This window comes from Carassius gibelio, chromosome A24, assembly GCF_023724105.1.
Source record: "Carassius gibelio isolate Cgi1373 ecotype wild population from Czech Republic chromosome A24, carGib1.2-hapl.c, whole genome shotgun sequence".
NCBI lineage: Eukaryota > Metazoa > Chordata > Actinopteri > Cypriniformes > Cyprinidae > Carassius > Carassius gibelio.
In genome coordinates, this window is record NC_068394.1 from 6,133,483 (window position 1) to 6,157,650 (window position 24,168).

The window sequence follows — 24,168 nt, forward strand, 5'->3', positions numbered from 1 at the left end:
TTTTTTTCTGACTAGTTGCTAAAGCGACACCTAACCTCTCTCATTGTCATTTGTACTAAAGTAACTAAAACAAAAACTGAAATAAAAAATGATTAAAAACTATATTGACATTAAAAATCTAAAAATGACAGATTTAGCAAAAACTAATGTAAAATAAAAAATGAAAAATACTAAAATACAAATGAATTCAAAATTATTTTTAAAAAGTATATATTAAAAATAGTATCTTAATAATGCTAAATTAACACTGCTTTCAATAAATTGCTGATAAATGGCATATTGGGAAGTTGTTTTGAAAACTGCTTATTTTGGATTCCCTCTTTGAGATCTGTTTGAGGATATTTGTAATTACTTAATAAATTGCTGTAAGATGTGTTGATTTTAATTATAATAATAATAAATATAATAATTATTTTTGGAGTTTGGTGGTGCTAGTGGCACAGGATTTGAAAACATTAATAACATGCGAGTATACAGGTGCTGGCCATATAAATAGAATATCATCAAAAAGTTTATTTATTTCATTAATTCCATTCAAAAAGTGAAACTTGGTAACTTGGACTTTTCTGAGATACTGAATTTGGGATTTTCCTTAGTTGTCAGTTATAATAATCAAAATTAAAAGAAATAAACATTTGAAATATATCAGTCTGTGTGTGATGAATGAATATAATATACAAGTTTCACTTTTTGAATGGACTTAGTGAAATAAATACACTTTTTCATGATATTCTAATTATATGACCAGCACCATGTATGTTTGCTGATAGAAGGCTAGTTTGTAAAAACAAAATCATATTCTTTTATGCATAATTTAACCATTTAAAATGCTGTGATGGTTCCGCTGCATGATATCATTTCATTTATTTGCTAATGGACTCTCTCCAGAGATAAATAAAGAGATATAGAAAAAAAAAAGAAAAACACAGCTGATTGCTTCATTGAAGTGACAAAAGAGATAGTTCACCTCTGTATTGTCAACAAATATGCCTGGGATCAAGCAATCTATTTCAGCCGAGCTGACATAAACATAGAATATTACATGGGTATGTAGTCAGGTGAACTGTACTGTGAGGCTGACCCTAAAGGTTCATTTAAAGCTCATATTATCATTAGTATTTGAGCTAAAAGGGGTTGAGGTCAGGCTTCCTACTGAAATTTTAGACTGACAAATGGAGCTGGAACACGTGTAAATGACTACGGGGAAAACTGAAGGCAAAGCAGATTTCAATGGAACACCACTCAGAAACTGTACAGCGTCTACGTGGGTTCGTTCACAGTCACGACAGCCACATACAACATGAAATAAGCTTACTTCTAAGCCTTATTGTCCCTGATAGTGGGTTCTGAAATGGAACATTTAAGACCTAAATATATTGCTTTACTTGCACTCAAGCTTAAATTCAAAAGCCTTAGTGGTTGAAAAATCCTTTGTGTCACAAATCATCCATGTCCATCCATCACTACTGCTTCTGCTTTTAGATCTACTTTGAAAATAAAGCTTAAATGGCAGAATAAGACATTCATAGGGAGGAATTTTACATGCCATCGTCAGGCCTCGTTCTCTTCTGTGTCGCCCCCTGTCAGTTCTGTGTGGAGTCGCGGAACAACTCTAAATCTCTTCAATTACTACAGGTTTGATGTTTCGGTTCTCGTTCGAAATTGCTTTATGCTCCGTGCACCGGCATAAAGCTATTTAATTATTTTCAAGTTACTAGTGCAAGTCCACTATAAAACATGACGAAACACAATAGACTTTAAACGAAAATACTATTTATATTAACTGTCTTTTTTAAACAAAATTATTATGATCTAGACCTTTATTTATTTGTATCTCTTGCCTTACACACACACACACACACACACACACAAATATAGAGATGAATAAAATATATAAAAAATTAAAGGTCTAGATGATAAGTTAGTATAAAAAGAAATTTAATAAAATTTGTAATTATATTTCAGATAGTAATGTGTGTCTTTTTAATAATTAAATCATATAAAAGTTAAATACTTTTTTAAAAAAGTTAGGCTGATTCTGTAAATCCATTAGCCTATTTTGTTTACACAGTATAAATTGGTCTTTATATATGATATAGGGCCCCTTGAAAGCTATCTACATATTTGAGGATCTTTAGAATTAAAAACTGAAAACATGTCTGTTAATAAAATAGTCCACGACTAAAGGCTTCCTCAAAAAAAAAAAAAAAAAAAAACCTGCAAGCGAGAACTCCAAACCGAATTTTCTTCATAGTTACGAGCATGAGGTTGATGTGTGTGTGTGTGTGTGTGTGTGTTGGGGGGAAAGTGGGTGTCGCTGTGTAGAATAATTATACGAGACAAGGGAGGTATTTTCTGACGGGTGGCTTGGCTTCACTCAACAACTCGAGGTTTGAGGACTGCTCTGCCTTCATCTGCAAGAGTCCCTTGAACGGATTCGAACTGGATTTTAGACAGGTAGGACCGGTCGAAATGTGGATATAATTTATCCAAACACACATTGTCTGCAGATTCTGAACTCTTAAGTGGACCTATGATGATCTGCCTCCGGAGAGACGAGAAGGGTGCAAGCCACCACAGAAGCACCGCGGACTGTTGTTGTCTGAGAAATGATAACAAATGAACGACACGGAAAGGAACATGGTTGAAAGGACCAGTAAATTTCTGTTGATCGTCGTCGGATCAGTCTTCTTCATGCTGATTTTGTACCAGTACGTGGCGCCCGGGGTGATAAACTTCGGCTCCCCGCACGGGTATGAAGAGGACATGACCATTTTCCCCACTCCGGACCCGCACTATGTGAAAAAGTACTACTTCTCTATTAAAGATCTCGAGCGCAAGATAGATTTCGAAATCAAGGGGGAGGACGTGATTGTGTTTCTCCACATCCAAAAGACCGGCGGGACGACCTTCGGGAGGCATCTAGTCCAAAATGTTCGACTTGAGCTTCCTTGTGATTGTAGACCGGGCCAGAAGAAGTGTACTTGCTACCGTCCGAACCGAAAGGAGACCTGGCTGTTCTCTCGCTTCTCCACCGGCTGGAGTTGCGGCTTGCACGCGGACTGGACCGAGCTCACCAGCTGCGTTCCGGGGGTTCTCAACAAGAAAGAAAGCAAGTCGAATAAAACGAGGTGAGTTTGCTTGTTTCACCCTGCAAGTGCTGTAACGTTAGTCGCAAGGTTTTCCAAACATTCAGTGTCGCCGGGAGTTTAAATAGCCCAAGTTACCTCTGAGAGATTCGGCGTAAGGGAGATTTGCAAAAAGTCTCAGATATTGGGACTGGCTGTGCCTATATTGATACTATTACCGTTTTAAACAATTTTTCTGTGTAAAATCTCCTCCGTATACATTTTCAGTTGTGCTTAAACCGTAGACTCTGTCTATTATTCTCGCTAAACCGTTCAAGTCGTTGTTTTTTCTCATTCAATATTACTGTATCAGTTTCAGGAAGGAAAATATACTTGAATCGGATACATTGTTATTGAAATAATATAGGTATGATCCGGTTAGGCAATTTAATTATTATATTATTATTATTATTATTATTATTTTTTTTTTTTTTTTTTTTTTTTTTTTTTCATTTACTGCTTCATGGCGGGATGAGGTTTCCACTTTAATTTAACTGAAGTTATGCTGGAAAAGTCCAAAGGGACATTCTACATTTTCCATTTTGTAAATGGGAGTTTCTTTAGTTTTTTAATCATTTTCATCAGACATGTAGCTATAGCCGCGTTTCCACCGCAGGAACTTTACCCAGGAACTAGGGACTTTGGCCTGGTACTTGGTGTGTTTCCACCGCAGGAACCAGGAACTAAATAAAGTTCCGGGTAAAAAAATGCCCCTCAGAAAGTCCCTGCTGGCGAGGTGGTACTTTTTCAAAGTTCAGGAACTTTCGGGGGCGGGACTTTGGCGCTAAACATGCTGATTGGTTGAGTTCACGCAGCATTGGTTCAGTTCAACCACCATTTATTCGTATCAACATTTTCAAAATATTACTGTTATTGTGTCATGAAATATAATTTTAAAACTATTTCAGGCGAGAATGTAGTTATTTAAAACTCAAATCTGTTGTTTATTTATGAAGACAGCGTCTATTTAAAAATGTGTTTCGCCGATCTCTGAGACGGTGAGCTCCACGCAATCAGCGGGAGCTCAGTGATCATCTATCCGCCGAGAAGCAGCCTCTGCTGGGATAGACCTTCTGATATGTGCCGCTGGCTCTGATATCTCTTTAGTGGTTAAACATAAAATATAATTCAGCTGCGGGGTAAATCTAGCAAGTTTTCTTTGGTCTGTATTCAATTTATCTATATGTTAAAATGAAAATAAAAAAAAGGCAAGTCTATATAATATTTCGTTTCATTGTAATGGCTGTATAACGTTACACATATACCTGAAATAAGTACATTTCTGCAGCAGTTATTATGTTTAAATGAAAACGAAAGGAGGCAGTGGTATTTTATATCCTATTTCGTGTTATTGTAAATATACTGAGGGGAAAATTGCTGTAGCCAAAGCCATCTGGGTTCACGCAGCATTGGTTGAGTTCAACCTCCATTTATTCGGATCATTTTCAAATATTACTGTTATTGTGTCATGAAATGTAATTTTAAAAGTATTTCAGGCTAAAATGTAGTTGTTTAAAACTCAAATCTGTGGTTTATTTATAAAGACAGCGCCTATTTAAAAATGTGTTTCGCCGATCTCATAGACGGTGAGCTCCACTCGATCAGCGGGAGCTCAGTCCTCATGTATCCGCAGAGAGCAGCCTTTCCTGGGGTAGACCTTCTTATATGTGCCGCTGGCTCTGATGTGTCTTTAGTGGTTAAACATAACATATAATTCAGCTGCGGGGTAAATCTAACAGGTTTTCTTTGGTCTGTATTCAATTTATCTATATGTTAAAATGAAAATAAAAAAGGCAAATTTATATAATATTTCGTTTAATTGTAATGGCTGCATATACACATATCCCTGAACTAAGTATATTTCTGCAGCTGTTATATGCTTAAATGAAAACCAAAGGAGGCAGTGGTATTTTATATCCTATTTCGTTTTATTGTAAATATACAGAGAGGAAAATTGCAGTAGCCAAGACGAGCAGACTGAAGTTATCAAGTATGCTGCTGTTTATAGATTTACCGGACTTGCGTCGTCGCTGACATCACACTCCCCAGTCGAATGCACAAAGTCTGAACTAACTACCGATGATGCACGTCCAAAATCAGCATACTTTTTTTTTTTTTTTATCAGAGGTACTTTGTAATGAGAAACGCGCGCGGACCTACGTCACCAGTCTATTTGCCTAATCTTCCCGGTACTTTACACCGCGGTGGAAACGCAGAAAGCAACATGTCTGGGGGGAAAAAAGTTCCTGGGAAAAAAAGTTCCTGGTAAAAATGTTCCGGGTAATTTCGGTGGAAACGCGGCAAAAGTTATGATTTATAGCTAGAGTTATTTAGCCATTAGTCTTGAGTTCAAGGTAGTGGCACTGCAAGGCGTTTGCTAGAAATATTTACACATGCTGATGTTTGTACAAATGTCCATTTTTCAATAACCAGTTGTTAACTGTGAGAAATCATGGTAAAAGGGCCGACTTTTTAAGACCGTTCAGCCAACTCATCTGACATTTATCTTTAAAGTGTCCACTTCCAGAAGGGTTGAAGATGTTATTATGAGAGATTTGTTTGTAATTATTTATAGCATAATACATCATTTTTAGTTGTCACTTTTATGTAGAACTCTTATTTTGACCTGTGGTAATAGTTAATTGTTTCATCCCTTCGGGTTTGAAATTGTCCTTACACAAATTAATATGTTAACCATAATTTTCTATAATGTCAAAGTTGCTGCAATATAATATAACTGTCCCTCTCTCATTGAATATTTTTCTTTCTTTCTTTTGGATGACAGTGGTACCACAATTGACTATAGTTATATTTTGGTATTCTTTTTCTTTCTTTTTTTATGTAAAGGAAAGGATGCAGGGCTTGAACCTACAACCTTTCAGTTCATAGCTTGGAGCTTCAACCACCATGCTATATCTCCCCCTTTCTAACCCTGTGCGCCATTTCTCTGTGTTGAGCACAAAATAAAGTGGCTTGATTATGTTTATTGTCACAAGATCTAGAAAACCAAAGCAGTTGCAGTTCATACACAAGGAAGCTCTCCAGCTGTGTAACCAGTCAGACACGCAACAGGGTGTGTTTTAGCAGGCCTGCAGGGAGAGCTGAAATAACATGTTGATATCTTCCTATTCTGGACAACTTAGACTTCTTTCAAGACTTCTCTGTGCATTTGAAAATCACTGGCCTTAAATGTGATAATGGATACTGTTACTCATGTTTCAGAGTTACTAAGTGCAAGGAAAAAGACATCCTAGAACTTGCCTTGGCTTTCACTTTCCCAGGTGGTTTTCTATGGACTTTTTTGACTCTGCCGGGGGAACTTTGTGGAATGCGTGTGCATTCCAATGTACTTTTTAGCAAATGGCCAATTAACCTCTTAAACCTTGAACTGACAACCTGTTCATTCATGATGGTGATGATGGTGATAGTACAAATGTGCACTTTTCAGTAAAAACTTTCCACATCCACAGGCATTGCAGCCGTTAAATAGCCACATTCTGTCAACTGTACACTTGGTTGGTGAAAATTGGGATTTTCAAGGGTGGTTATGTCCAGTCTCTGAGAAAGAGGGTTTAAAAGCTGGTCCAACTAGCCTAATAGGTACCCTGCTGGCTGAGTGCATCACACTTGCCTTGACACAGGCCTAAGTGACTCGCACAACCAAGAGAACTGTCAGTTTTTACTGGATGAGCTCAACGGCCCAACACCATCAGCCACACTTACACTTAGGGCTGCAAAAAGGTGGAAAATTTCCAGTAAATTATGGAAACAATCCAGAAATTTTAGAAACTTTCTGGGATTCTTTTTTTAATTTTCCAGAGATTTTTTGGAGAATTTCTGGAAATTTACCTAAAATGTTCCTCCCCTTTGCAACCCTAGTTACACTTAAACAAGTGGAGTGCTGTTCACACTTCCCTGTTGTTGACATGTTTTCGTGTTATGGCACGACACTTTTACCAGGTGTTTTGAAGGCAGATCGACATTCACGACGGAAATTGTGCAAACTGTAATGAAGCAGAGATCAGTTAGTTCCTCATTTTCCGCGCTTATGCTAAGATCGTTCACCAGCTTAAGTTAACGTACCTAGTTTTCAACTTATAAATTACACGTCACATTCTGATGTCACATGTCTTTACGGGACCTTTATGGGTTGTGTGTGAACGCACGCACATATACCAGGTAATCACTGGCAGTGTGAAAGGGGCAAATTCTAGCAACCCAGGAACAATTGCCGGAATACATTACACATGTATTTTCTGGAATCGCAGTGTGAAAGAGGCTTGAGTGTCACGGTGGATGCCCAAATAAAATAATAAGGTTTTTGTGTCACGAAATGTAGTTTTGAGAGTTTTTTTTGTACTTGTTTAGACGTCTAATATGCAGTTTGTTTGTTGTTAAGATGATGTCTATTTGAAAATTTGCTTCAGTGTTTTCAGAGATGTGAGCTCCAGGGCATCCGCTCATGAACCTGCCTAGAGCAGCCTCACCTCGGCCAGATCTTCATTTCAATTAAAATTTAGACTATCTTTGCCATCATCTACTTGCTGATTAAATTTTTTTTAATAAAAATATTGCTAAATGTAAGCAGCAAATCTGAAAAAGAATATAAATTTTTTTATGTTATAATGTTATAGTAATGTTGTAATGCCTAGATTACATTTTAGTATTTAAAATAAAATTATTGCAAGTTTTAAATGCTTCATTATTAATTTATTTATATATATAGTAGTGTAGAATTTGAATATTACTTAATACAGCAATTTATCAGCTCTAACATGAAAATAATATCATCTTACTGGCATCAGACAAAAAATTTACATCTGTGTAAAAACTTTTTGTGCTACCTGAACATGAGAATTAGAGTTCACTGAAGTCTTGTTTTGACATTTTCAGTTTATATATAAATTCATCTGTTTCTACTCTAGTCGACTGACTATTGATTCTGCCAGAAGTAGTTGAACCTCTTGCTCTAATGGATTTCATGGTGAGGGCAGTAGCTTGTTAAGATTATCATAAACTCCACACTAAAGGCTCATTATCTGTTCTCCCCCTGGGTAACATCTCAATGACACACACATTTGTGTGTGTGTGTGCAGAGAGAGGGAGAGCAATTTGACTCTCAACCAAAAATAGAATCAGGTTAGTTGCACTTGAGGAAGATGTTGTAACTGATAGTTAGGATATGGTCTGTGCACTACTAAATTAATGTTGCAGCATGCAGTTGCATGGCGAGGAGTTATCTGAATGACTGGTCAAGGGGTTTAGCTTCATGGTGACTCATCGGAATTGCATTTGTGGCTGCGTTTCTTTGTGTTATCTTGTGTTAGAAATACAGGAGATTAGGGCTGCACGATTATGACAAAAATCATAATTGTCGATTATTCCTTTGAAATTGTAATTGCGATTATTAATTACGATTATTACAATTTACATTTGATTGATGTTTTAAGTAGCTTTATACCATGTTTAAAGCAACTTCATGCCATATTTGTATATATATAAAAAAAAAAACAAGCTGAAAACACTCTTCCTGAAAAACTTTTATTGCTTTTCTACATTGGTTTGGTTTCTTTAAATAAAAAAAAGTGCAAATATGCAATAGTATGCATGGTATTATACTAAAACTAAAATTAAAACAATAGAAAAACTCAAGATAACCTGTAGAAAGAAAAAAACTGAGTTTGCCATATGAAGTATTTTGGCCTAGAACACAAGACATAAAAACACTTCAAGGTTTCAGGAATGAACAACATCAAGTTAGACTTTTAAAGATTTTTGGCTAGGAACACAAGCCTGTCCACACTTTCAGGCTTTAGGGATGCACGCAAACAATTCACAATGTTTCCTCCAGTGCTGAATACTCTTTCCGAGGGAGAGCTTGTGGCAGGAATGCACAAATACTTTTGTGCCAACTTGGATAGTGCTGGGAATTGTTTTGCATGTTCCTTCCACCAGACCAAAGGATCCTCCTCACTATCAACAGCAGCAGATAGAAAATAAGACTGTAGCTCTGCAGTAATGGCCATGTCTTGGAGATTGAGAGATGGCGATGCTGGCCTCTGGTCCTCATCTACTTTAAAGAAGCTGCCCAGTGTTTTTTTGGTCTTCTTTAGTGCTGGAGCATTTTGGTCATCTGCTTCCTCTCTAACAGTCACCGATGGTTGAGGCTTTTAATTAAACAAAGGCAAAAATTTTGTTTAACTCATAAAATATAATGTCATGTACTAGTATAGTAAGGACTATTTAGTAATTTTAAATTAATACTGAGAATGGCCAAAACAAAATATACATGGCACACACAACCTCTGATAATTACCTTGACTGTAGTAGATATTGATGCCATTTCAGCTCTCAAACGAGTCTTGACAGCTTCAACTCTGTTCTCATTGACGTACTTGAGCTTGAATCTGGGATCAATTGCAGAAGCCATGTCAAGCAATTCTTGAGTCAGTGGATCATCATACTTATTATTCAGGTAGTCCAGGATCTTTTTCTTGATGCATTTTGACAGTTCTGTTTCTCCCTCTTTCTCTGCCAAGATTTTATTGTTGAACAAATGAAGAACAGGCTTCACATATGACACACTTACATATTGCTCTCCTGAAAGAGCATCCGTGAATTCAGCAAGTGGAGAAAGGGAGTTGTTGACCGCCTCAAGGACCTCTACATCCTGCCATGTGGGGACAAGGTGTCTGGCTTTTCTGTCCGCGGAGAGAACAAAAGAAATGGCACTCTGTTGTTCCAATACCCTGGCGATCATTGCTTGTTTTGAGCCCCATCTTGTCGGACACTCAGTCTTGAGCTTGTGTTGAGGTAACTTGAGCTCTTTCTGGGCCTCGGATAACTCCCTCCTTCGTCTCCAGCTATAGGAGAAGCACCCTACCACCTTTTTGCAGACATTTAGTGCACGGTCAATCCGTCCATCTTTCAAAGAATGTTCTAAACACACACACACACACACACAAACAGTTTACTAATGCTATACATTTTAATTACAATTAAACAGACACAATTTCAAAATTACAGTAACAGTACAATTTATATTAGTATAGTTGTAAAAACATTATAGTTACAGTTTATATAGTTCACTTATCTATATTTATAACATTATATTAATACAGTATATATATATTAATACAGTATATAAATATATATAGATATATATATATATATATATATACTGTATTAATATAATGTTATAAATATAGATAAGTGAACTATACAATAGCCTATATATATATATATATAAATATATATAAAACACTGAAGTTGTTGCATGCTAAACTGTTCAATCACTGAATGCATTATAATCCAGGAATGAATAAAAAAAACCTGGTCTACATATTATTAGCCAAGTACATATGATATTGCAATGAAATAAATATGGAATTATGTGTATATTTTTAGCTAAATGAATATTAATAGCAGGCTACTACTTACCAATTGCTAGGTGCAGCCTGTGTCCAAAACACTGAAGTCTGCTCCACTTATTGATAGCAATAGCGTTCACTATATTTGCTGCGTTGTCTGTTGTGACACAGACTTGTTGCTCCTCCTTTAAATCCCAGGCACCCAGCATCTCTTTCAGTCCTTGAGCAATCGCATCCCCGGTGTGATCTTGCGGAAAATAGGACGTTTGCAAGCATCTGGTTTTGAGTTGAAACTCGTCATCAATGTAATGAACCGTAAGGCTCATATATGGTTCCATAGTTCTACTCGACCATAAATCAGTCGTGGTGGAATAGAACTCAATTTTCTGCAGATCTGATTCAATGCTTTCCCGGCATTTTGAATAAAGCGAAGGCAGCGCAACTTGAGAAAAATAATTGCGGGAGGGGATGACGTATCTCTTGTCCAGTGTGTTTATGAGTTTTTTAAACCCCGCGCTGTAAACTGTATTAATCGGCACCATGTCTTTTGCAATGAAATGCGCGATCGCTTCAGTTATCTCGATCTGCTTTTGGGAACCTGCCGGGTACGGAGTAGCATTAAACAAAGATTTCGTGATGGGTGTCTGTGTTGCAGTTCTCGCATCACTTGGCGCTTTTTTTTTTACGCTGAGACACTCCTCGTATTGCACTCTGTGGTTGAATTTTAAATGGTTGTATAAATTTGTGGTGTTGCTTGATGGTGCAGAAACAGTTGATCGACACAATTTACACAGTATAACACGCTGATCGACATCATCTCTGGTGAATCCGAAATAATTCCACACCACTGATGTTGCTTTTCTTTTCGGTTCTAATTGTGGATGAGCACTTTGCACGTTGTCGGAATCGGATGTTGTTCTATCAGCAGACATGATGAAATTAACATGACATGAGACGTATCAGTGGATAATCTGGTCGTTGATAATGACACGCCTACAGACTATTATTAAAAGTGGTGATTCGCCACTCACAACCTGACATGATCTAAACACGCCTCCTATGCGCGCAGATTTTTTTTTTTTTTTTTTTTTTTGTGTAATCGCGGCTTTGGACGATTACGTAATCGTGGCTTCTGTAATCGTGATCGCGATTAGAAATTCGATTAATTGTGCAGCCCTACAGGAGATGCACATACAAGTTAGTAAGCAGCCTTTAAAACATTTAGGCAAACTTAGCAGATTTCCCAGTGTGTCTGTAAAGAAATAGATTTCTTGTTCTGGGTTCGATTCGGTAATCAATTCCGGGACGTGGTTGCTTTCACACAGAAGGCGACCAGGCAATGTTACGGGAATATTGCGGGTCCGACGTGCAGTGTGAAAGGGGCTCATGTGAGCTGTGTGCACATTCTCACTGGCGTCAAAATAAAAGTCCTGCCTCAAACACATCGGCCAAGCAGAAGAAAATATCGGCCAATGCTGATATTAGAAAAATGCCAAATATCGGCTGATATATATAGGCCTTGGCGATATATAGGTCGACCACTTGTCAAAAGAGCACATCTGTTGGCCTTTGACATTCTGTTTGTGCTTTGATTAAATGTATTTCTTTACTTTCTTTATTCACTCATTCTATTGTAGTTCCAAGGGAATTTCAAAGGTGAATAGTCATCAACAAACTACACTTAGTTGGTCATCGGTCATGTTAATAGCACAATCCGTGAACATTGCAACTTTAATACTGAGCATTTTGAAGAAGACTCTGTATTCTGGCCCTTTGTTTAACCCATCACCCACACACCGTGTTAGTTTTCACCTAAGCACACAACTATTGACAGCCTTAAGTCCAGTCTGTCTGTAGCTTCTGGCAACAGAGTGTTTACATTGTCTGCATATTTTGAGAGTTGCTTATCTTAACGTTTATGCAGGACTTCAGTTAAAAAGCCTGTGAAAGCATCCATAAACCTTGTCATTATCAGATAATTAGATTGTTGCAGTAATGTTATTTAATAGTTGATGTGTTCAGTATCACCGCACCTCGGTGATGTTGTGCAGTTCAGAGTTGAGGTGCGATGAAATGCTGGCTGTCTCGATTTGGATCAGGCGGGATGGTGACATAGATTTAGACAGAGCTGCTTTTGTGCTAAATTTGGGTCTCTGGATCCACTGGGAACTGTTCAGGGATATTATGTCTAGTTAACGTCTCTTTGTAGCTGGAATGCTTATAAGAGGATTTATGGACATAAATGCTGATTATCAGTTCGGAAGATCTTCAGCTTGAATTTCTACTACACCTATTAAGAAACTTGTGTGCAGCACAGGTTGATTTATGAATTGCTTTGTTTTATTCATGGTGCTTTTGACGCTTTGGGATAAACAGAGTAGAATGGAGAAACGGAGTTAAAATGGCTTCAGTCAAGGATGTACTGTAATTAAAGTGCTTCATGTGTTAAACTGTAGCATCCGGAGAAAGCTATTTGTATTAGGGGTGCTCCGATCACGATCGGCCGATCGTTAATGCGCATCTCGTCAGTAAAGCCGGTTATTTAATCAGCGGTTAATTCCATCAGGTGCGTGATTTCACATAGAGCAGCTGTTACTACACAGAGCCGTTGTTAACTGAGAAGATGGGCCAATAAACGCTGAAAATTAACGTGATTTGCGCATCTTCTCTATTAACAACGGCTCTGTGTAGTAACAGCTGCTCTATGAGAAATCAGGCACCTGATGGAATTAACTGCTGATTAGAAAACCGGCTTTACTGAGGAGATACGCATAACGATCGGCCGATCGTGATCGGAGCACCCCTAATTTGTATTCCCAGTTCTCAATGTCCAGTGTGGGTATTAGGGCGATTTTTAAGACATAAGTGTTCATTGAATTGATTGTAAAGTCGATTTTCCATCTCTAAAAAAAGACCTTTCCTTTTTCAACGTCAAATAACGGACGAATGTAAAGAGAGCGCTGGAAACGCACAAGTCAGCAATATTTCTTATTTATTGGCATGAAGTTTCGTGCAGAATAACAAACAACAACAGGAGTGCAACATTCTCGAAAAAATATATATGCAGAGGGGACGGCTGCCATAAAAAAAGAAAAACATCACTGCAGGCTTCAACCCGGCTGCATTTATGATTTAGGCAATTCAATTCAAAATCTCCAAGATTATTTTTAATAATGATTCAATCCATTTCAAACAACGGTTAAAAAAATGAAACTTTAAATGGACTTGAGAACAGGCCATGTGTGTTTTTTTTTATTGAACGTAACTGACATAAGGCTAGGGCCATTACAAATTTATTGGACTGGAAAACAAGTCGATCAACATTGTCGGGGTCTAGAGCAGTGCATTTTTAATTCACTAATGTCCAGCTGTTGAGAAGACGTGCTCCGACCGCACTGATGTCCCAGGGACACTCTGGTACAGCTGCGCAAGGTGGGGGTATTACTGCCAATTTTCCATCACCAAAGCCGGTCGCTCACAGCTTGCAATGGTCCTTTTCATAACTCAGAATCTCCTGTAACTAAATGCGCGAATGAGGCGAATTTGCTTGTACCGCGGTAATGTTAGCCTAATGTTAAACCTTAAAATGATCAAAGTTGTTATTTAATATTTAAGTAATCATTAAATGTTTGTAATTGTATTTCGAAACTGATGCATTGCAATTTAAAAATGCTTTTAAAAGAAGCCTTTTATTCTTTCCAATGCTGCATTTATTTGATTAAAAATGATGTGAAAGTAGTAATATTGTGAAATAATATTTCAATAAAAATAAAAAATAAACACTATTCTAAATGACTACTTTTTAAAGGTCCTTAGTTTTGCTTTTTGCTCTTGATTTAATGTAGTTTTGCCATCTGCCAGTTGGCACTAACTGCTAAACATAACCAGCCAACAATTAAAGCAATGAGCAATGGCAACACGGGGTCAGGAAACCATAGGATCAGAGGTTATAAATGGACTCTCAATGGATGAATCCTCTTTGCCGCACTGGTGTAATCTTGGAGAAGGTGCACAGACTGGTAATAATAGTGGTGCTGGCTGTGGGATGTGATTTACTGTGAGCTAGAGAGACAGGACAGCAGTCTGTGACGGAACAGGCCAGCGGTAAGCCACTAACTACCTGTCCGCAGAGACAAATGAGGGCCAAATTCTCTCAGACTTTCCCCCGCTCTTATTTTCTCATTGTGCTCATTGCCTTCCTCACTGTATCTACTCCTCTCACTTTATAGCTTCTCTCTCCCTATCCTTCTCTGTGAGCGTGACTGAAGTGTCTCTTTTAATGTAAAACTACACAAATATAACCATTTTCTTTTGTATTGCTTGTTAAGTAAATAATGTTGGCAGATTAGGGTAAACTACTATATAAATTGTGGTTCCCTTACATATGGGTTTAATGCAGAAGTCCCTTTAACCCTTTAAGGTATGGATTTCCTGTGGTAGGCATGAAACTGGATGAGCTCTGGATGAGCAGTGGTCTGTAGCAGCGGTGAGAAGCAGGAGGTTCGTCTCTAAATTCTCTAAACTCTAAACGGTTCAGTGAGAGCCACTCGGAGACACTTTGGAGATAATTGGAGGACTTTTCTCTTCAACCTCACTCGTCCTTTGGATGATTTACCTTAAAATATGACTGTAGTGCTGGTAAAATTTGACACTGATATCACACATTCAGACCCACTTCTGGGTCTGAAGTCTCATGTAGCCTTTTGAAGAGAGCCTTTAAGAAATTGTTACTTAAAATAAATGTCAACTGAAATAAAAACATTTTAAAAAAAATGATATAATTTCAAATTTGGTATAGTTTAACTTGAAATGCAAAAATAACTAAAACTAATAAATAAAAATTATTCTAAACTATAAACACACTTATTCTAAGCACCTTGATTGAGATTCCGAGTGAACCGCACTATTACCAAAACGTGACATGTAAACTCTGCTGATCACGTATTGGCCGGAGAGAATCGTCTACAAAACCCAACAGGTTCGCCAGATTTAAATCAGCACAGCTAGCAAAGGCTCGAACACAACTATTTTGAACAAGCGCACCTTTTTTTAACAATTTTTGTTTTCTGTTGCTGATACACAGATGTTCCTCTTGTTGGTAGCAGAGGGAGCATATCCAGCGAGAGCTTGATGATGCAACGCGGAATGAATGTTTAGGAGTCATGGCAGTAGAGGCGGTGCAACTATAACGATGTGAATGATCACACCCACTCTAAAGTGATACTAAACTGCAGCGGAAAAGCAAACCAAGCCCGAGCTGTGCTGTACCGAGTCATACCACGCAGTGGAAAAGCGCCATTAGATTCTTGTGGGTTTCTCAGTATTAAGGTCAGTTTATGAGGGGACACGCCTGAACCTTGGGACGTTGGCTGTGTCAAGTGGCCACACATGGCATGATAGCATAGCACACAACCATGCCCCTGTGAGCCGGGACAGCCTTAGTGTGTTAATCCAATCAGATCAGCAGGGTATTAGAGACCGTTGTCTCCAAAGAAGACCATGGAGTTATGCTAATCTCTTTAGTGATGAGTGCTGGGGCCAGAGCGTCTTTCTCTAGTGAGATGCAGACAGACAGTTGGTTCCTGTTTTGAGAGGGTTATTTAATGCAAAAGCGAACATCCATGATGATGTTGCATGCTTTAGGACTACATAAGCCCCTTTCACACTGCACGTCGGACCCGCAATATTTCCGGAACATTGCCGGGTCGCCTTCTGTGTGAAAGCAACCACGTCCCGGAATTGATTACCGAATTGAACCCGGGTAGGGGACCTAGTAACATTGAGGGGTTCGACCCGGGACGAGCGCTGTGTGAACAAAAGCCAGATCTAATTCCGTGTCGAAGTGATGACGCGCGTTATCGCGCGACTCTTTTACCGGCTGTTTTGAAGGAAGATCAACATTCGCGACGAAAACATATGTGTAAACTGTAATGAAGCAGAGATCAGTTAGTTCCGCACTTTCCACGCTGACAACAGCTTAACAACAGCTCTGTGTAGTAACAGCTGCTCTATGTGAAATCACGAGCACCCCTACTTCTAATTGAGAAAAGTTCCATTAAACAAAAAGTGCTGGAACTGAATGATGTTCCAAATGACGTGGACAAATGATTCCAATGAGTTTGTTCTCCTTAGTGAAACATATGGCACAACCATTGTGGTCTGATTCCTAGAATAATGATTCTTAGTCATTTCTTTTTAGTAAATCAGAAATATACAGCACATTTAGTGTGGAATGATTTCCAAATGAGTGAATATAATAGATTGGGTCATTTTAGTGAATCCGAAACATACAGTACAGTGCAATCAGTGTAACCGATTCCTGATAGAATGAATCTTATGAACTGGTTCTTTTTATTGAATCAAAAACCTACAGCACAACCAGTGTAATCCCATTGAGTTTGTTAATTTTAGACAATTAGAAAAATGCAGAGCAACTAGTGTAATCCGATTCCTAAAACGAAAGTATCTTATAAACTGGTTCTTTTTAGTGAATATAAAACATGCAGCGCAACCAGTGTAATCCAATTCCTGAATGAATGAATCTTATGAGCTGGTCCATTTTAGTCAAGTAGAAACATTCAGAGCAACTGGTGTATTCCGATTCCTGAGTGGATTAATTATTATGAGCTGGTTCATTATAGTCAATCAAAAACTTTCAGCACAACCTGTGTAGTCTGATTCCCAAACAAATGATTCATCTGAATTGGTTCTTCTAGTGAATACAAATACCACATGCAACAATGAGTCCTAATTGTGAGTCACTGACTGATGTATTTAAAGATGCATATTATGTTTATTCCTTTCAAACACTGAAAATGTTGTCAATGAAACCGTTAAAGAACTAAAATCTAAATGAAACCTATGGACATCAGTGTCACGAAAAGGGCACACTTGAAAGTCCTTTTTTAAATATGAAACTCCTTGTCCTTACCAAACTTGTTCTGCATGAAAGTAAAAAAATTGATGCTTGCAAATGCATTACACTTTTAATGGCCAAAAGTCCTGCTCGAATACGCCCCTCGCTGCCTCAGTGAGTAGATGACTGATCTTCACATCATTTGCCGGGACTCAGTGCTGTATGAAATTGAATTCAGGGTAAGTATAAACCACAATATGGGGATTTAGAAGCTGATTATTGTATTCTACTGTGTTATCAGTTACTCCCTTCAGGAAAAGCAGGCTTAAACCAAAGCAAACGCACACTGACTTCACCACACAGGAAGTACACGAAAGCTCACCGGTCGATCTGTAAAATAAAAGATTCCCTCACGATCTTTGTTCCTATCATCCTCATCTAGCATCAAGGACGTGAGGGGGATGAGGAATTCTTGTGTTAGTAATCATGACCGTTGTTCTTTTTCAGCTTTAACTCAATCATTTTGCTACAAACTTTGATTTTCTTGGGCCTCATTTGTCTTTGTGTGTCTGCTGTGAATGACATCTCACTTAGCACGTCTTCAGATCTATACCGGTGCGCACAGGAAATGCGAAGTCCTGCTGTCCTGCACTAGATTGATGCTCTACAAGGGCAAATTACAAGGTAATGAGTGGTTAGCAGGAAACACTCTTTAATTACGGCTTGATGGTCTCGAGTAAGTCTGAAGGACAGCTATGGATTGTTGTGAGCCTGTCTATGCATGTCTGGATGTTTCAAGTAGCGGCTTGAAACCGTCTCACACTTTCTCCTGTATTTTTAGTCTATTCCAAATCTGGAGGTTCATCTCAAGGCGGACTAATAATAGCCCAGGGGCCTATTATGACAATGACGTGCAATCTGTCTCTTTCTACTGAACGGCTGGCAGGGCGCAAGCAGACTGCAGAGATTCGGCTCATGCTAGCTGCGATACCCTCATTAAAGTGTGGTCTTATTAAAATATGTGAAAACGGGTGATGAAGGAGAGCAGTTTGTGCGGGAACGATGACAGAACCAAAGCTGTGACCAAATGGTTGCTCCCAGTGGGATTTCATTATCGAATTGTCGAGCACATGTCAACATATTTACACATGCACACTTAGTGGTGTGTGTAGTATTTTTTTGCTTTGCTTTTTTTGGCTACATTCGGACGTCATTGGTGACATTGGGAAGCACAAGCTGTGTTACCCACAACTGTGCCCACACAGAATCCGCACACTTTTTTTACATTTTCCATACTGGTTGTGGATGGAACTCTTATGAATTTATTTAAATATGATAATTTTAAACGGAATTTTAGATTTTTGTTTTGGCACATGGGGTAACATGTGAGAGAAACACTAAATGAAAGCACATTCACTCTCTGACAGAAGATGGCGCAAAACTGCAGAAAATGCAGCCATTACATTGGAAACCCCATAAATAAAGCTACTTTCTAAAACATATTTAAATTATTTAAATAGCCATTGAGATCTGTGGATTTGCTATGGTGTTCATCACAGCGCCAAATACTTATATATTTAGCCTTAATAGGCTATTCTTTCTCAAACTTTTTCTTTTCATTTTAATCTGGACTACAACATGCCCAATGAAAAATTCTTCCGAACATTCATAAATCTTAGGTATTCAAATATTTAATAGCACTTTGTGGTAACACTTTAGAATAAGGTTCCATTAGTTAATGTTAGTTAATGTATTAAATAACATGAACAAACAATGAATAATACATTTATTAGTGTATTTATTCATCTTCGTTAATGTTAGTTAATGAAAATACAGTTATTCATTGTTAGTTCATGGTAATTCACAGTGCATTAACTAATGTTAACAAGCACAACTTTTGATTTAAATAATGCATTAGTAAATGTTGAAATTAACATGAACTAAGACTTATAAATGCTGTAGAAGGATTGTTCTTGCTTAGTTCATGTTAACGAAAGTAGTTAACTAACATTAACTAATGGAACCTTATTCTAAAGTGTTACCCACTTTGTTAAAATCGAAAGTTGCAACTGTATTATTTAATGAGCTAACATGATCTAAGATTATTGTATTTTTTTTTAATAACTTCGGTAGCAAATGTCGCTATTGCTCATTGGGAATGTTAATGGTTAACGAGTGAGGTCTTATTGTATAAGTGATAACTACTGGTATTTATAGTTCTTTTGTGCACTAATCTGTGTAAATCGTTTAACTTTTATCTATTTTTCTGTATTGCTTTATTGTATTTAAAATATTGAGTTATTTTTGTTGTAAGATAAAATATATTAAACCTGTTATACTGTATTATGATCACATTTCAATATCGTAATAATACCGTATACTGGGTGTGTGTTCACGGTGTGTGTGTGTGTGTGTGTGTGTGCACTTTGGATGGGTTAAATGCAGAGCACAAATTCTGAGTATGGGGCATCATACTTGGCTGTATGTCACATCACTTTTTTACTTTTTTTCAATATATCTATCAGTAGTGCAGGACTTTGTATATATTGACCAAGCTGTGGGTCAGTTGAAGGAAGTGTTGTAAAGTTGACGGGAATAAGGTTTCTGCAGTGAGGAAGTGCCTGGATAATGTGCAATGGTTGAGAAGAATGAGGTCTTCCAGAACAAGTTCGTCACAGAGTTTGCGTATAGTTATTTTAGAGCAGCATGTTTGGCTCTGATTCATAGGATTCACTCTTCCGCAGACGTTTGCTTCCCACTGCCTCTGATATGGTCTGCCAGTCTACATGCGTACAGTAATTCCAGGCTCCCTACGGTTGTTACTGGCTTTACCGTGAGTCCTGGACACAAGTCCCGCAACACTGCACCAGATTGATTCATTTTGCATGCTGTAAATCTTCCCGCACCTCTTCTAATGCCCTGAGAACAGAACTAGGATAGACAGCTATTCATTACCCCAACAGCGGGGCATCCAAACCCACCTGTGACACAGTCGATTCTCAGCACAATCCGCATCTGTTATCCCGAAGTCTAAGATGTTAAATAAAGAAAAGGAAAGGCTGAGCATGTGGAAACTGATCATTTGGCTTGATTCTAGTGTTTGTTTTTTCCCCCATGTTGTTGCTGAGCAGATGTCCTCGGCCAGCTAGAATTGGATTCCGTGAAATTTGGGCTGGCATTGTGTTATTAGACATCTGGATGCTGTTGCCTGATATTTGGCTGTGTGGCAGTTGAGGGATTTAAACCAGCAAATGTTTTGATTTTTGAGCCACTTGCACCCACGGTTGAAAGCTAAACGCTAGAAGTAACATCTGATAAATCGAGGGAGATGGAGCATATGCTGGGAAAACAAAAGCTTAAACTCATATTTTACAGGTTTCCACCTCCCTGATCCTGAAACATAAACCTAGTGTGATTGGGAGAGAAGGAAAACCAATGTGCACATCACTAGATATTATTACCCTTTTATGGTACTATTTATACCTCTGCTGGGCCTGCAGAGTACATAGGGGAAGTGAGGTCATATATGTTGGGATTGTAGGAGACTGGTTTACATTCTCCTGAACATGTTTTATTTATAAATAATACTATGATGGAGGTCAGTAACAGGCACTTTTCTGCACATAGAGGAGGCGTTGAGAGCACCGGCTTGCCTGCAGCGATTTGGATGATGTGGGTGGGTTTTGGTTTATGCTCCTACCTGGACTTGGATCAGAAAGGCAACAGGCCATAACAGGCTTTCAGTGGGTTGGTCCCAGGGTTAGGTTTGAGCTGTGTGAGCAGGCCCAAGGGTTGTTGTTGGTGTTGAAACTTGAAGAGGAACGGGAGAAGGAGAGAGAAAGGAGTGATAAATAGATAAACCGTGCCACATTGATAAAAAGATTTGCATTGACCTCCAAAACTGTCTGTGAAGAGTAATTGTGGAAAAAGATTAATGGTCACCTGCCTCCCTCTAAAGTCACAAAATGTAATTGGGTCCAATACTATCTGTCTGTATCTCCGTCTGTCTGTCTTTTAGGGCTGTGACGGTTGCCACCATGGTTGTCTACTGCCACCGGCGGTAGTGCACGTGACGACACACACGCTATAGCAAGCTTAATACAAAGTTTTGTATACAAGTGTAATAACAGTAATAGTTGCAAATTTTATGGTAAGTCTATGGTAATTCACAAATTACCTCAAACACCATACACAGCGTTTCCTTTAGATTGACAGGTTTGAGCATAGGAAAATACAGTTTATGCATTCAGCAAAGTAATTTAGTGTTGGATGATGGACCTTGTTGGGAAACCAAATACTACATCACCGATCTGGAGCCATCTCCATTTATGTCACCCATCTGCATTTGCACAAGTTCCTGTGATCGCAAATGCCTGGCTGGTCAGGTTTGGTGAGGCTTTCTCCAAACTGGCCAAATACAAAGAGACAGCGATAAACGAAAGATGTTAACAAGAAATATGGCAATGATTCCTATTTCAAAGAGAGTGTGCAAATGAGGAGTTAATGAGCCTGCTTGGTGGCGGAAAAGTAAACCGGATGCAACACTGCCGCGTTGCGACAGGTTTAGTCTGTCTAATGTCTACACAGGACATTTGAACTCTGTGTCAGTACCTCATAGACCGGACGGGGGATTTATCATGTCGTGTCATGCTGCATCCAGTGTAACATCATTGATTATAATGAGTATTTTGTTGCGCTGTGTCGCTCGCGTCCGTTAGACAGGGTGTATTTAACTTTCTTATTTAGGCTACTTTCTTGTTTAACTGTTTTATTTCTTTGATATTTATTTTTGTGTTTTGCAGGTGGCGTTCACTGATGGAAGTGCTCAAATAAACACGAACTGATGAGTTTAAATAGGGTTTGTTAGATGAGTGAGACAGTGCTGGGCTGATTTCAGAGATGTGTATAAATATATATGGGAACAGGACCGTTTCCGCGCTCGCTCAACTTGCACACTCACCAATCAAACAGCCACGTTGCGTTTCACGTTTCAGTCTCTCAAAAACCAGTTCGAGAGAGAGAGAAAGAGAGAGAGAGAGAGAGAGAGACGGCTAATAATCAACTTAGATATGGATACATTTTCCGCTTGGCCTACATGTTTGCATCTTTATCTTTTGCTGGTTTGCACGCCGCACACACATTTGTTTAGTGAAGTTCACTAAACATTAAGACTTGCTAAAAGAGTTCACTAAACGTTTGTCATGACATCTCTCTGTTTGTATGATAAATATTATTTTAGAAATTAATAATTATTTTAGTTTCACACGGCATACTTGTTCAGTGATAACTATGAAAAAACAAAACATAGCCATAACAGACTGTAGTACTGTACGACTGTATCCGAATGCAGATACGAAAAATGTTGTGATTGTTACAGACACAAATACAAATACTGGCTGTTACATGAAAATGTTAATATGTAATATCATAATAGTTTTGAAAATGTATATATGTAATTGTTGCATAAGGCTATGAATTAAAAGCATTTATTGATTAAAAAAATTATGTATTTTCTAGTGCTGTCAATCGATTAAAAAAAATTAACTAATTAATCGCACAATTTTTTAAAATTAATCGCGATTAATCGCGATTAATCGCAATTAAAAGACTGAAACTTTTTGGATATGTAAATGTAAAATGTTAATAATTAATGTAAACTCAAGACAAAGAAACTATTTAAATTCAAAATATGATTGTTTATTGGAATTTTTGTTTAACTTGTAACACAGATTTTCTCATGTAAACAACATACCTGCAATAAACCATCAATATCCTCCAAATTAACTGTTGGCTTGAAAGCCATATTTATTACAGAAATAAAAACACAGGCATGTAAGTACCATTTGAATTTCAAAACAATCAATGCCAAAAATAGACAAAAATGATTTCCATGTTGAATTCTAAGTGGACTGCAAAAAAATTCCAAAGTATAGTCATTGCCAGTGCTTTAAGTGGGCCGGTATGCACCCGTACTCAGTACCGCCACTTCCAAATATAGCTCTTGAGCGTACCGCCACCTCTCCGTGCGCCCAGAACGTGCTTGTAGCGTACCGGTACGCTCATTTGGACATCTGTTTTAATAGAGGTTTTAATCTTTCACCTGCACTGCCGATTTTCAGAGCGCCCTTCACAATGCAAGCTTCCTAATTCATCCCACCCAGAGCAGAAACTACATTTCCCATTCACCCTTAAGTTACACAAGTGAATAGCGCATGTGTTGCTTTTCCCACTGTTAAGTGTCAACAACTCAACGTGGCCGGAGAAGGTGTGTGAAACTCGTTGTGAGTTATACTAAAGCAAAATCTTGAGTATTTATTGTCTGATAAACATTAAAAACTGTCTGCGGAGGTTGAGTCGTCTTGCAGCCCCCGCTGGCTGTTCATTGGCTGCAGCATCTTTTTTCTAAGTTCTAAAAAAATACCATAGACGGCAAGGCACAAATTTAGATATTCATTTATCTAATTAATCTATAGCCTATGCACAAAGACAATATGATCTTTTTGTCCCCTTTTTGTTTTAAAGCTTGATGAAGAGAGAGAGCGCAAGTTGCTGCAGCTGTGAGGAGGACAGTGATGCACGCGCACAAGAGTGATTGACAGTTCGCGGCACTGTGTACAAAAAATACTCCGCTACACAATTATTTCGTTTATTTTCGTTTAAGCTTATTAACGTTAAACAATGACATTTGAGTTCATGATTTTAATGTTGCTGTTTCTTGTGGCAGACTGAATGAAGAGTAATGTTTCTTGTGGCAGACTGAAGAGTAATCCGTTTTATACTGAAACTTTCCGTCTAAAAGTCCTTCCTTGGTCTT

The 24,168-nt window shown here is 38.1% G+C and overlaps 2 protein-coding genes across 3 annotated transcripts in view; one reads left to right on the forward strand and one right to left on the reverse strand.

Annotated features, from left to right (window-relative positions):
- Positions 1 to 2,314: 2,314 nt before the first annotated feature.
- Positions 2,315 to 24,168, forward strand: part of LOC127946351 (heparan-sulfate 6-O-sulfotransferase 1-B) — a 60,883-nt gene continuing 39,029 nt past the window's right edge. The window contains exon 1 of the mRNA XM_052542874.1: positions 2,315 to 3,131. Within this exon, the coding sequence (XP_052398834.1) occupies positions 2,620 to 3,131 (512 nt within the window). The 5' untranslated portion in view covers positions 2,315 to 2,619. The remainder of the gene's footprint in view (positions 3,132 to 24,168) is intronic.
- Positions 8,482 to 11,672, reverse strand: LOC127946349 (E3 SUMO-protein ligase ZBED1). Of its 2 annotated transcripts, XM_052542864.1 has the most exons (3): positions 10,569 to 11,672; positions 9,445 to 10,067; positions 8,482 to 9,295 (listed from the first exon to the last, which is right to left on the reverse strand). In XM_052542864.1, exons 1-3 carry the CDS (start codon positions 11,428 to 11,430, stop codon positions 8,894 to 8,896), a joined length of 1,887 nt encoding a protein of 628 aa, XP_052398824.1. In that variant the 5' UTR covers positions 11,431 to 11,672; the 3' UTR covers positions 8,482 to 8,893. The 2 variants fall into 2 exon arrangements, with proteins under 2 accessions (XP_052398824.1, XP_052398825.1); XM_052542865.1 differs by lacking the exon at positions 10,569 to 11,672 and having other exon boundaries at positions 9,445 to 10,189.